Source organism: Salvelinus alpinus, chromosome 17, assembly GCF_045679555.1.
Source record: "Salvelinus alpinus chromosome 17, SLU_Salpinus.1, whole genome shotgun sequence".
NCBI lineage: Eukaryota > Metazoa > Chordata > Actinopteri > Salmoniformes > Salmonidae > Salvelinus > Salvelinus alpinus.
In genome coordinates this window covers 34785932-34800198 of record NC_092102.1, presented here as the reverse complement: position 1 = coordinate 34800198, position 14267 = coordinate 34785932, and the positions used below count along the sequence as shown (strand labels likewise).

Here is a 14267-nt window from a genome sequence, read left to right as displayed (position 1 = left end):
GGTCCAAAAGGCTTCTTAACAGCTTCTACCCCCAAGCCATAAGACTCCTGAACAGCTAATCAAAGGGCTACCCAGACCCCTCTTTTAGACTGCTGCTACTCTGTTTATTATCAATGCATAGTCACTTTAACTCTACCTACATGTACATATTACCTCAATTACCTTGATTAACCGGTGCCCCCGCACATTGACTCTGTACCGGTACCCCCTGTATATAGCCTCGCTATTGTTATTTTACTGCTGCTGTTTAATTATTTGTTACTTTTATTTTCTATTTAACTTTTTTTCTTAAAAACTTCTTAAAGCATTGTAGGTTAAAGGCTTGTAAGTAAGCATTTCACTGTAAGGGCTACACCTGTTGTATTCGGCGCATGTGACTAATAAAATTAGATTTGATTAATAAATGTTTCTCTGGGGCTTCGTTAGGTATCACCAGGTGTGGCAGAAGCCATTCTACAGAACCTGCACTGAGAGTACAGGTAAAAGCATCCTCGTCTGAATTATTCCTTTCCCGCCTATACCTAGCTGAGCTTCTGTCATATTGTTTATGTATCTCTCTGTCTCTCTATTTTCCAGGAAGGAGGTATGTGAGCAGCTGAAGAGACAAATAGAGGAGAAGGGGGCTGATGCTGCAGCTGGCCAGTAAGGCAGAGAAGGCAGAGTTTTTATGGGATGTGGATCGCTTGGCTCTGTCCAGTCAGAGAGAGCAAAGGATACAACACAGAAGAGAGGAGTTAGTACAGAGATGAGAATAAGAGGGTAATACACCCACACCCACACACTTATTCCTAATGTGAGATTTTGTACTTATATATATATATATATATTATATACACTCCTCTTTCGTGTGTGTGTGTGTGCGCAGCTGATGGAGCATAGCTAGAGGGACAGGACATTGACACGCTCTCTGGAGATCCTGATGGAGAGAGAACTGCTGTGCCACAACCACAATTAACTGGAGCGGCGTGTCTTACATAGCTAGCATTCTAGGGGGTTTCTCCAGTATCTGTTTCCTTGAATGGCTTTAATCTATCGTCTCCATGCAACGGCAGTATTTTATTAAGGTCTTCAGCAATGAGCAGCATGAGTTCAAATTACATTTATTTCAACAGCATGTCAAAATAATGGTAAGAGAGGTTATTGGAAAGCTAAAAATAGAACACTAAACTCAGAATTTTTCCTTTTTAATAATGATCATAATGCAAAGAACTGCAGTTGAAATGTAGGCCTAACACACACACACACGCGTTATTTAACCAAAGGACATGATTATTAACAGTTAAAATGGATATTATTGAAAACAACATCTGGAAGGTTGAAAATGAAAAAAGATGGATCATTTGAATAACAATTGTAATAGATCTAGTAGCTACTGAGGATGAGGGGGGAATAATGTGGAGGGATATGATTGATCAGATATCATTTAGTTGCTTGTGCACCTGTGATAAAATACACTTGTGCATTTCATTGTACAGTACCCCATATTACCTGGTGCTGATCAAACTCAATGTATCACAGACACACACCAAACAGATGCCGAATAAAAATCATAAAAGGTCTTTGCTAAAAACAAACAAAACATTTAAAAATGTTTTTTATTTTTAGAAAGGACCTATTGCAAAACAATGAAATGGGAGACATCTTCAATAGGACTAGAGTATTTTACTCTCACATACTCAGGCAGTAGGTTTAGGGGCTGGTGAAGCAGTAGTGATTATCCTTGTATCCTGGTTGTACAGTTTAGAGGGAAACAAGCAGCTCTATAAAGTCTTCCATGCCAATCATAGGATAATACATACAGTACAGTATAGCCTTTCTCAGATCCTTTTCTCGTGCATTCATACAGCAAGAATCTGTCTGTGCAAAAACACAGATAAATACAGTCATAATATGAACAGGATTATAAATAAACAGTGTTTTAACATTGGATGGAATTCAACTGGCGCAACAGGATACATCAGTTCTTTCCTCAACAAGTCCACCATAGCAGCAGCCTTCAGTGCAAAGCCCCAATGACAATCCCATCTCACCCGCCATCTCCCATCACCACGGGAACACCCTCTGTTCCTCAGTAAAAGGTGAAATTATGAACAGGAGATGCTGATGAGGTAAGGGGTGCCTAAGAAGTTTGATTTGTGATGAATGGAAATGGACAAACATTGACATTTTAGTTAATTAGCAAACACTCCTATCCAGAGCAATTTACAGGAGCAATTAGGGTTAAGAGCCTTGCTCGGGGGCACATTGACAGATTTTTCACCTAGTCGGCTTGAGAATTCGAACCTGCGACCTGGTTTTGAACCATATATAATTTTGGAGCAAAATTTTGCCCAGTGGAAGATACAAATGCATAATAACTTGGTAACAATCAGTAGTGGTCTTATCCTACCCCCACTCCGTCCCTTTCCTACCCCAGAGTCGAGGCAAGAGGGTTGGGTTTTGTCTCCCATATCAGTGCAGACAGACACTCCAGTCTCCTTAGTGTTTCTCAGTGTTTTTGGATCAAGTAGTACCTGGTCTTCTTCTATATTCACTCCCGCCATTGAGCTCTCTGATTTGACCTTCCTCTGAGCTCCATGTTCTCTTATTCACCTCCCTCTAACATTTGGAAAGTTCATATTCCAGAAGACCCACAATAATCCCAAGCCTTTTCAAGGCTTCCTTTAGGACCCCTCTTCTCTCACCCTAACCCCTACCACCCCAAAGTAGTATAGTACATCCCTGAATGGCTAGCATTCCTGTAGCCGTCCCACCCCCAGTTTTGTCGCCCGCATCGGCTTGCATTCAATGAGTTCCTTCCTCTTTCCCGTATCCCTGGCTCCTGATAGGCTAGCGTCCCTTCAGGAAGCCGTCCAGCATGCGATCACCCTTCTCTGATAGCCAGTATCCGGCCATGGCGGCCACGCCCCCGATGAAAATGGCGGTGAAGACCATGTCACCCTTGGCGGCAAGCGTTGCTAGGGCACAGATGACCACGCCAAAGAACATCTGCTGCAGGACAAGTACCTCGTCATCAGTCATGTCATCAAACAGGCCCTTCTCTGGACCACCTGATGGGGAGGGAGAGAGAGAGAGAGAGAGAGAGAGAGAGAGAGAGAGAGAGAGAGAGAGAGAGAGAGAGAGAGAGAGAGAGAGAGAGAGAGAGAGAGAGAGAGAGAGAGAGAGAGAGAGGGGTGCTGTGTATATAGGAGTGTGCCAAGTAGAGAGAACTATCAAGGGTGCTCGCGCGTCCTACTGTAAGGCTGGTTCTCCACACAGATGCTGTCCCTTCGGATGAAGCCGTCAGCACATTCACAGCGGAAGGAGCCCTCTTCATTGAAACAAGCCTCATTCAGCCCTGGACACGCTATCGCCCTCTCACTACACTCATTCACATCTAGGAGGGAGAGAGAGAACATGGACAGAGTGACACCCATACCAAGACAGAGACAGATGTACACTACAAGTAAGTAGCCAGACTACTTTAACAAAAGGTTCATCTGATTGGCCAAACCATCTATAGACATTAAAAGAGAACCACACAGACAAATGTAAACACAGCTGCGTTCCCTCACCAAGACATTTGGCTCCTCTGAGCTTGTATCCCCTAGCACATTTCTTACAGCGGGCAGGACCACTGCCCATACAGCCCACACATGCCTGGTCACAGCCTGGCACAGAGGGAAGAGAACAGAGGTCTGGGTCAGAACACAGGTTTACCAACAACACAAACCATCATTACTCTGTTACTAGCAGATAGTAGAGGGAGAGCCTACAGTACCTCTGCACTCGTACGATCCATCTGTGTTGTGGCAATATGTGTTGGAGAGACATCGAGCCAGCTCTGTGCCGCACTCATCAGTGTCTAGAAACAACATGCACAACAGGAGTTAAACACTGTAGTAGGGATTTTCAAGGTGAAAAAAAAGAAGAGCAGTCACAGATGAAGTCAATCAAAATCAATCTGGTTTAATACAAGTTGCAACAGGGAGACACCTCCAGCACAGAAAGAGACCATGTCTAACTTGTCTTCTCTAAGCAGACCCTTATATTCTAATCTATTCTCACAGCACCAATGTTCTGAAAACACCCACTAACAGGCTTGAATCAGTGTCACAGAATCACAGAATCCAACAACAATCAGTGTCCTCGGTCCTTTTACCTCCAGATATGAGAACAATCCATAACATTTAGTACCAAGTCTAGTGACCATCAACCTGTACACCAAGTCTAGTGACCATCAACCTGTACACCAAGTCTAGTGACCATCAACCTGCACACCAAGTCTAGTGACCATCAACCTGCACACCAAGTCTAGTGACCATCAACCTGTACACCAAGTCTAGTGACCATCAACCTGTACACCAAGTCTAGTGACCACCAACCTGTACACCAAGTCTAGTGACCATCAACCTGCACACCAAGTCTAGTGACCATCAACCTGTACACCAAGTCTAGTGACCATCAACCTGTACACCAAGTCTAGTGACCATCAACCTGCACACCAAGTCTAGTGACCATCAACCTGTACACCAAGTCTAGTGACCATCAACCTGCACACCAAGTCTAGTGACCATCAACCTGCACACCAAGTCTAGTGACCATCAACCTGTACACCAAGTCTAGTGACCATCAACCTGTACACCAAGTCTAGTGACCATCAACCTGTACACCAAGTCTAGTGACCATCAACCTGTACACCAAGTCTAGTGACCATCAACCTGTACACCAAGTCTAGTGACCATCAACCTGCACACCAAGTCTAGTGACCATCAACCTGCACACCAAGTCTAGTGACCATCAACCTGTACACCAAGTCTAGTGACCATCAACCTGCACACCAAGTCTAGTGACCATCAACCTGTACACCAAGTCTAGTGACCATCAACCTGTACACCAAGTCTAGTGACCATCAACCTGTACACCAAGTCTAGTGACCATCAACCTGTACACCAAGTCTAGTGACCATCAACCTGCACACCAAGTCTAGTGACCATCAACCTGCACACCAAGTCTAGTGACCATCAACCTGCACACCAAGTCTAGTGACCATCAACCTGCACACCAAGTCTAGTGACCATCAACCTGCACACCAAGTCTAGTGACCATCAACCTGTACACCAAGTCTAGTGACCATCAACCTGCACACCAAGTCTAGTGACCATCAACCTGCACACCAAGTCTAGTGACCATCAACCTGCACACCAAGTCTAGTGACCATCAATCTGTACACAAATGAGTGTCACAAAGCATTGTGTTAATAATTACTTGTAACTGAAATTGAATTTCTCCATTACAAACACAGATACAAAGTAAGAAAACTAACAGAAGACACATGCTCTCTCAAATACACACACAAAAGCCAAATACTCACCAACACACTTGTTGTCATGGAGGATCCACCCAGGTTTGCAGTCCACACATTTGTAGTCCTCTGGCCCTGAGCATTTTTTACAGGAGTGGTAGCATGCTACAGACATCACACACAGAGGAGAAATGATTGGTCTGTGAGACGTCTACATGAGATTGGTTGAGAATAAGCCAGGCTGTCTGATTCATGATCAGACAGGTAAAACTGTTTCTGACTGGGTACCTGCACAGGCTGGTGTGCTGTGATTGGAGCTCTTCTCTCTGTAGTAGCCATCTGCACAGCTCTGACACAGCTGACCAAAGTACCCCGGATCACACACACACTCTCCATCTCCCAGACGGGTACCCTCTCCCTCACAGCGACCCAGACCACCACACACACCTCCAGGACCGGACAGACACTCTGCAGCACAACAACACACAGGGTTAATAATGTGACAACAGAGAGAGAACTATTGTGGGTGTGTGTGTGTGTGTTCAATACCTTTGCAGTCTGGGCCAAAGCGTCCTGGGGGACAGCAGAGTCGGAGCTCCTCTATACACAGCCACTCAAATAGATCTGGAGCCTCCTGCCGCCTACACACACAGAGACAATCACAAGGTCAGTGATGAGAGGGGAAGGACACACACACATAACAATATAATACACAGGTGTGTAAACAGTAAGACAAAACTGATTATACATATACCACATTTACATGATCAGACACACATACCGGTGGAACCACCATGTCTCCACTTGGTCCTCTAACTGCTCCAGCAGTTTGTTACAGTCAAAGTCAGATTTCTCACATGCTGCCTCCACTATCTCCAGCAGCCTGGTCTCACTGAGAACCAGGAACCAGGAGGAGAGGAGACGTGAGTAATGTGGAACACTTCACTAGAGAACAGAGCACAGAGAAAACAAATACACCCTCCTATTCTCCATTATGCACTCTAGGAGGATCTCCGACACACGCTCGCTCACTCTCACAATCACAGACACACACAGTGTGGCCTAGTTTTGAGAGGCTGTCATATTGTGTAAGGACATATGGGGTGTAGAGCCCTAGTCTTGTCAGTACTGTACTGGTTCAGCATTGCCTTGGCTCAGTCATGAGGAGTCCAATTCAGGTCAGAGGCATCAGGTAACAAGCCTTCATAGCAACACAATAAAGGTGCATTGGCCACTCAACAACATGCTAAGGCTTGTCAGGGATTAGCAGGCCTCGTGGGCTTTCCTCTATGTCAACGCAGATGTTAGACTGCAGGTCTTAAAGACTGCAAGTCCCAAAGACTGCAGGTCCTATGACTGTATATTTGTGGAGATTCTAGTGACAGGCCTAGTGGGGCCATAAGTACCTGCGAGCATATTTAGCCAGCTTCTCCTCCTCCCAAGCAGTGTTCCCACCTCCAAAGTTTTTATTGGATGTTTTCTCCAGGCCCTGAAAAAATGTGTTTTAATAAAAGACCACCAGGTGAAGACAGAAACAGAACAGCAAGGAGAGTAAAATGGCAGCTACTGACCGAAACATAAGCAATAAGCAAAAGAGATACCAATATGACCGACAAACTAATCAACAGACTGAGGGAATGAGAGAGACAGAGATAGAGACTCCTACCTTGATGAAGCTGTCAGTTAGTTTGCGGCAGGTCTGACATGGTGCAGTCTGTACTCGTACCACAGACAGCACAGAGAAGAGTACCAGGGCAGGGAGCAGGGGCCACGACCACCACATGGCTTGGACTACCTACCACTCAGCCACTGAGAACAGAGACAGGGGATTCAGACAGAGCAGGATCATAGACCGCTGTGGCTATTATTGATGATGAAAATTATCTCGGGAGATAGTACAGTCGGCATTTGATTGTGAGATATTCTAGGTCGGGTGAACAGAAGGACTTGAGTTCCTGTATGTTATCACAATTACACCATAAGTCATTAATCATAAAATATATATTTTCACCCATCTGCTTCCTGGAGAGATGTTTGTTCCTGTCGGTGGGATGTACTGAGAACCCAACTGGCTTTACAGAGTCAGACAGTGTATCTCGAGAGAGCCATGTTTCCGTGAAGCAGAGTATGTTACAATCCCTGGTGTCTCTCTGAAAAGCTACTCTCGTCTTGAGCTCATCAATTTTATTATCCAGAGATTGGACATTAGCGAGTAAAATACTTGTGAGCAGTGGGTGGCGTGCACGCTTCCTAAGTTGGACCAGAAGACCGCCTCAAGTACCTCTTCTCCACCAGCGTTGTTTTGGGTCAGCCTGAAGTCGTAATCCTGGTCGTAACGCTGGAAGTTCTGGTGAGTTACCGCCACTCTAATATCCAACAGTTCTTCCTGGCTGTATGCCGGCTGTAATAACGGCTGTATGCTGGCTGTAATAACGGTAAAAAAAAATGTACATGAACCAAAAAAATACTGCAGAGTTGCATAAGAGCTAGTCGCGATGCTGCCATCTCCGTCGGCACCATCATACTGTATGGCAGCATTCACGCAAAACTGAAAGCGAACCACCACATTTAACCAGGGCAAGAAGACTGGGAATATAGAAGAATACAAACAGTGTAGTTATTCCCTCTGCAAAGCAATCAAGCAGGGTAAACGCCAGTATAGGGACAAAGTTGAGTCCCAGTTCAACGGCTCAGACACGAGACATATGTGGCAGGGTCTACAGACAATCACGGATTATAAAAGGAAAACCAGCCACGTCACAGACACCGACAACCTGCTTCCGGACAGACTGAATACCTTCTTCACTTGCTTTGAGGATAATACAGTGCCTCCGACGCGGCCCGCTATCAAGGACTGTGGGCTCTCCTTCTCCCTGGCCGACGTGAGTAGGACATTTAAGCGGGTTAACCCTCGCAAGGCTGCCGGCCCAGAAGGCATCCCTCACAGCATGCGCAGACCAGGTGGCTGGTTTGTTCACAGATATATTCGATCTCTCCCTATCCCAGTCTGTTGTCCCCACACGCTTCAAGATGGCCACCATTGCTTTCTTAGGGACAGGGACAAAGGTAAATGAACTAAATGACTATCGGCCCGTAGCACTCACCTCTGTCATCATGAAGTGCTTTGAGAGACTAGTCAAGGATCATATCACCTCCACCTTACCTGCCACCCTAGACCCTCTTCAATTTGCTTACCGCCCCAATAGATCCACAAAAAAAGATCTGAACCCCGCCCTGTGTAACTGGGTCCTGGACTTCCTGACGAGTTGCCCCCAGGTAGTGAAGGTAGGAAACAACTAGAGATCGACCGATTAATCGGAATGGCCGATTAATTAGGACACCGATTTGGCCGATTTTTATTTAAGATATATTTTTTTACACCTTTATTTAATCTTTATTTAACTAGGCAAGTCAGTTAAGAACACATTCTTATTTTCAATGACGGCCTAGGAACGGTGGGTTAACTGCCTTGTTCAAGGGCAGAACGACAGATTTTTACCTTGTCAGTTCGGGGATTCAATCTTGCAACCTTACAGTTAACTAGTCCAACGCTCTAACCACCTGATTACATTGCACTCCACAAGGAGCCTGCCTGTTACGCGAATGCAGTAAGCCAAGGTAAGTTGCTAGCTAGCATTAAACTTATCTTATAAAAAACAATCAATCAATCATAATCACTAGTTAACTACACATGGTTGATGATATTACTAGTTTGCATATAATCGATACGGTGCGTATTCGTGATAAAGGACTGTCGTTGCTCCAATGTGTACCTAACCATAAACATCAATGCCTTTCTTAAAATCAATACACAGAAGTATATATTTTTAAACCTGCATATTTAGCTAAAAGAAATCCAGGTAAGCAGGCAATATTAATCTTGCGTTCATTGCACGCAGAGTCAGTGTATATGCAACAGTATGGGCCGCCTAATTTGCCAGAATTTTACGTAATTATGACATAACATTGAAGGTTGTACAATGTAACAGCAATATTTAGACTTAGGGATGCCATCCGTTAGATAAAATACGAAACGGTTACGTATTTCACTGAAAGAATAAACGTTTTGTTTTCGAGATGATAGTTTCCGGATTTGACCATATTAATGACCTAAGGCTCGTATTTCTGTGTGTTATTATGTTATAATTAAGTCTATGATTTGATAGAGCAGTCTGACTGAGCGGTGGTAGGCACCAGCAGGCTCGTAAGCATTCATTCAAACAGCACTTTAGTGCGTTTTGCCAGCAGCTCGTCGCTGTGCTTCAAGCATTGCGCTGTTTATGACTTCAAGCCTATCAACTCCCGAGATTAGGCTGGTGTACCCGATGTGAAATGGCTAGCTAGTTAGCGGGGTGCGCGCTAATAGCGTTTCAAACGTCACTCGCTCTGAGACTTGGAGTGGTTGTTCCCCTTGCTCTGCATGGGTAACGCTGCTTCGAGGGTGGCTGTTGTCGATGTGTTCCTGGTTCGAGCGAGGAGAGGGACGGAAGCTATACTGTTACACTGGCAATACTAAAGTGCCTATAAGAACATCCAATGGTTAATGAAATACAAATGATATAGAGAGAAATAGTCCTATAATTCCTATAATAACTACAACCTAAAACTTCTTACCTGGGAATATTGAAGACTCATGTTAAAAGGAACCACCAGCTTTCATATGTTCTCATGTTCTGAGCAAGGAACTTAAACATTAGCTTTCTTACATGGCACATATTGCACTTTTACTTTCTTCTCCAACACTTTGTTTTTGCATTATTTAAACCAAATTGAACATGTTTCATTATTTATTTGAGGCTAAATTTATTTTATTGATGTATTATATTAAGTTAAAATAAGTGTTCATTCAGTATTGTTGTAATTGTCATTATTACAAATAAATACTTTTTAATTTTAATTTTAATTTTTTATAAATCGTCCGATTTAATCGGTATCGGCTTTTTTTGGTCCTCCAATAATCGGTATCGGCGTTGAAAAATCATAATCGGTCGACCTCTAGAAACAACATCTCCTCTTCGCTGATCCTCAACACTGGGGTCCCACAAGGGTGCGTGCTCAGCCCCATCCTGTACTCCCTGTTCACCCATGACTGCGTGGCCAACCACGCCTCCAACTCAATCATCAAGTTTGCAGATGACAACAGTAGTAGGCTTGATTACCAATTACCAACAAAGATGAGACAGCCTACAGGGAGGAGGTGAGGCCTCTGGGAGTGTGGTGCCAGGAAAATAACCTCTCACTCAACGTCAACAAAACTAAGGAGATGATCTTGGACTTCAGGAAACATCAGAAGGAGCACCCACCTATCCACATCGACGGGACCACAGTGGAGAAGGTGGAAAGCTTCAAGTTCCTCAGCGTACACATCACACATCACAAACTGAAATGGTCCACCCACACAGATAGTTTGGTGAAGGCGGCACAACAGCACCTCTTCAACCTCAGGAGGCTAAAGACATTTGGCTTAACATCTAAAACCCTCACAACCTTTTACAGATGCACAATTGAGAACATCCTGTCGGGCTGTTTCACCACCTGGTACAGCAACTGCACCGCCCACAACCACAAAGCTCTCCAGAGGGGGGTGCAGTCCGCCCAACACATTACCAGGGGCAAACTTCCCGCCCTCCTGGACACCTACAGCACCCGATGCCATAGGAAGGCCAAAAAGATCATCAACCACCCGAGCCACTGCCTGTTCACCCCGCTATCATCAAGAAGGCTAGGTCAGTACAGGTGCATCAAAGCTGGGACCGAGAGATAGAAGCTGAAAAACAGCTTCTATCTCAAAGCCATCAGACTGCTCAAAAGCCGTCCCTAGCACATCAGAGGCAGCTGCCTGTAGACATAGATTAGGAATCACTGGCCACTTTAAAGAAATGAATCACTAGTCACTTTAATAATGTTCCGTATCTAGCATGACTCATGTACAGTTGAAGTCGGAAATTTACATACACTTAGGTTGGAGTCATTAAAACTAGTTTTTCCAACCACTCCACAAATTTCCTGTTAACAAACTACAGTTTTGGCAAGTCGGTTAGGACATCTACCTTGTGCATGAACAGTAATTTTTCCAACAATTGTTTACAGACAGATTATTTCACTGTATCACAATTCCAATGGGTCAGAGGTTTACATACATTAAGTTGACTGTGCCTTTAAACAGCTTGGAAAATTCCAGAAAATTATGTCAAGGCTTTATTTATTTTTTATTTTACCTTTATTTAACTAGGCAAGTCAGTTAAGTACAAATTCTTATTTTCAATGATGGCTACCTGCCTTATTTCCACTAGGCTACCTGCCGCCCCAGTGGAAGCTTCTTTAAGAAGCTTCTGATAGGCTAATTGACATCATTTGAGTCAATTGGACATGTATCTGTGGATGTATTTCAAGGCCTACCTTCAAACTCAGTGCCTCTTTGCTTGACATCATGGGAAAATCAAAAGAAATCAGCCAAGACATCAGAAAAACATTTTTAGACCTTCACAAGTCTGGTTCATCATTGGGATTAATTTCCAAACGCCTGAAGGTACCACGTTCATCTGTACAAACAATAGTACACAAGAATAAACACCATGGGACCACGCAGCCGTCATACCGCTCAGGAAGGAGACGCGTTCTGTCTCCTAGTGATTAACGTACTTTGGTGCGAAAAGTGCAAATCAATCCCAGAACAACAGCAAAGGACCTTGTGAAAATGCTGGAGGAAACAGGTACAAAAGTATCTATATCCACAGTAGAACGAGTCATATAGCGACATAACCTGAAAGGCCGCTTAGCAAGGAAGAAGCCACTGCTCCAAAACCGGCATAAAAAAAGCCAGACTACGGTTTGCAACTGCACATGGGGACAAAGATCGTACTTTTTGGAGAAATGTTCTCTGGTCTGATGAAACAAAAATAGAACTGTTTGGCTTTGCTGCAGGAGGGACTGGTGCACATCACAAAATAGATGGCATCATGAGGAGTAAAATGATGTGGATATATTGAAGCAACATCTGAAGACATCAGTCAGGAAGTTAAAGCTTGGTCGCAAATGGCTCTTCCAAATGGACAATGACCCCAAGCATACTTCCAAAGTTGTGGCAAAATGGCAGAAAAGTCAAGTTATTGGAGTGGCCATCACAAAGCCCTGACCTCAATCACATAGAAAATGTGTGGGCAGAACTAAAAAAGCGTGTGCGTACTATTGTTTGTACAGATGAACGTGGTACCTTCAGGCGTTTGAAAACTGCTCCCAAGGATGAACCAGCTCTGTCAGGAGGAGTGGGCCAAAATTCACCCAACTTATTGTGGCAAGCTTGTGGAAGGCTACTCGAAACGTTTGACCCAAGTTAAACAATTTAAAGGCAATGCTACCAAATACTAATTGAGTGTATGTAAACTTCTGACCCACTGGGAATGCGATGAAAGAAAGAAAAGCTGAAATAAATCATTCTCTCTACTATTATTCTGACATTTCACATTCTTAAAATAAAGTGGTGATCCTAACTGACCTAAGACAGGGAATTTTTACTATGATTAAATGTCAGGAATTGTGAAAAACTGAGTTTAAATGTATTTGGCTAAGGTGTATGTAAACTTCCGACTTCAACTGTATAAACTGCACTTCACACTATTCTACGGTATCTTAGTCACTTTTAAATTGTGTTTACATATTGCATCACCCATTTCATATTGTATACTACACCACTGACTGTTAAACAGCCATTTACAGCACATCAGAGACTGCTGCCTATAGACATAGATTAGGAATCACTGTCCACTTTAAGGAAATGAAACACTAGCCACTTTATTGTCTCTGTGACTTGCATTACTCATCTCATATGTGTAAACTGTACTCTATACTATTCTATGGTATCTTAATCACTTTAATTGTTTGTAAATATTGCATCACCGATCTCATATGTACATACTGTACTCTATACTATGCCACTGTATCTTAGTCCAATGCCGCTATGACATATATGTATATATATTCTTAATCCATTCCTTACTGAGATTTACTTGTTAGATATTACTGCACTGTCGGAGCTAGAAGCACAAGCATTTCACTACACCCACAATAACATCTGCTAAAAACGTGTATGTGACCAATACATTTGATTTGATTATCATGATGGGCAGCAGGATTAAATGTGTGTGAAAAGATAAGAGGATGAGTTATATCAATGTTTCAGTAAACAACGCAGAGCCACTGAATTCCTGTATCTCTCACAATGTCAATGTTCATTGACAAATCCAAACCTAGTTGGATCCTGTTATGGGTAAGCCTAGTGATGATTATGCTCCATTGCCTCTGCTGCCTGGCAAAAAAACATAGCTAGTTAAATTCTTAGAAAGCTAGGTATGGAGCTCACTACATTGTTGCCTTGACTGAACTATTTAGGCTGTGGTCCGATGAGGATCATCATCATTCTGAATAGCATCTTCATAATCAGTTAGACTGGCTAGTGTTGTCAGCTAACGTTAGCTAGTTAGTGTAAGGTCCCGTTGGCAAATCAGGTCAGTACAAGTAATGACATGATTATCCATCTTAAACGTCATCAAAACCATTGATGACTATTTCTATTTCTACTATTTCTAAACTAGAACTATTTCTTCTTGTCTATTGCTACATTGCATGGCAGTAAATTGACTGTGATAACTAGTTAGCTACCCAGCTAACGCACTGCTATGGCAATCTATCTGGATGGATAGCTAATGTTAGCTAAATTAGCGTTACCCAGCTAACGCTAGCTGGCTTCCAATAAATTATGCTGCGCTGCATCCTACCTTCAGCTTGCTATAAACTCTCAGCAGCTTGTAGACAACCAACTGGAGCGTCCTCAGCACCTTAATACAATTTCACGGTCTTTCACCGGTTTAGTTCTTCATCCGTGCCATTCATTGACCGGTGCTGATGCAGTGGTTCTTGTTGATTCTTCTTCCCAGACTCTGTTTAGCTGAGGCGCAGCTGGCAGGATACTGCCCAATCCCACTGG

General features: G+C 43.6%; 1 protein-coding gene across 3 annotated transcripts; it reads right to left on the bottom strand.

The window, feature by feature from the left end:
• Positions 1 to 1168: 1168 nt before the first annotated feature.
• On the bottom strand, positions 1169 to 14245 carry LOC139542830 (protein disulfide isomerase CRELD1-like). Of its 3 annotated transcripts, none has more exons than XM_071348703.1 (12): positions 14059 to 14245; positions 7566 to 7708; positions 6951 to 7093; positions 6691 to 6773; positions 6066 to 6176; positions 5834 to 5925; positions 5573 to 5752; positions 5354 to 5449; positions 3761 to 3844; positions 3555 to 3650; positions 3236 to 3376; positions 1169 to 3050 (listed from the first exon to the last, which is right to left on the bottom strand). In XM_071348703.1, the coding sequence occupies exons 3-12, from the start codon at positions 7065 to 7067 to the stop codon at positions 2830 to 2832; spliced, it is 1221 nt and encodes a 406-aa protein (XP_071204804.1). In that variant the 5' UTR covers positions 7068 to 7093; positions 7566 to 7708; positions 14059 to 14245; the 3' UTR covers positions 1169 to 2829. The 3 variants fall into 3 exon arrangements, with proteins under 3 accessions (XP_071204804.1, XP_071204806.1, XP_071204805.1); XM_071348705.1 differs by having other exon boundaries at positions 7566 to 7674; XM_071348704.1 differs by lacking the exon at positions 7566 to 7708.
• Between the last annotated feature and the right edge of the window lie 22 nt (positions 14246 to 14267).

What these genes read in the sequence shown, in the direction of transcription:
- LOC139542830 (XM_071348703.1), bottom strand. Translation starts at nt 7,067, where the DNA reads ATGTGGTGGTCGTGGCCCCTGCTCCCTGCCCTGGTACTCTTCTCTGTG. An exon ending in GAGACATGGTGGTTCCACCG is followed by an intron (nt 5,926 to 6,065) that starts GTATGTGTGTCT and finishes CTGTGTGTGTAG; the next exon opens with GCGGCAGGAGGCTCCAGATC. An exon ending in CCATGACAACAAGTGTGTTG is followed by an intron (nt 3,845 to 5,353) that starts GTGAGTATTTGG and finishes TGTTGTTTCTAG; the next exon opens with ACACTGATGAGTGCGGCACA.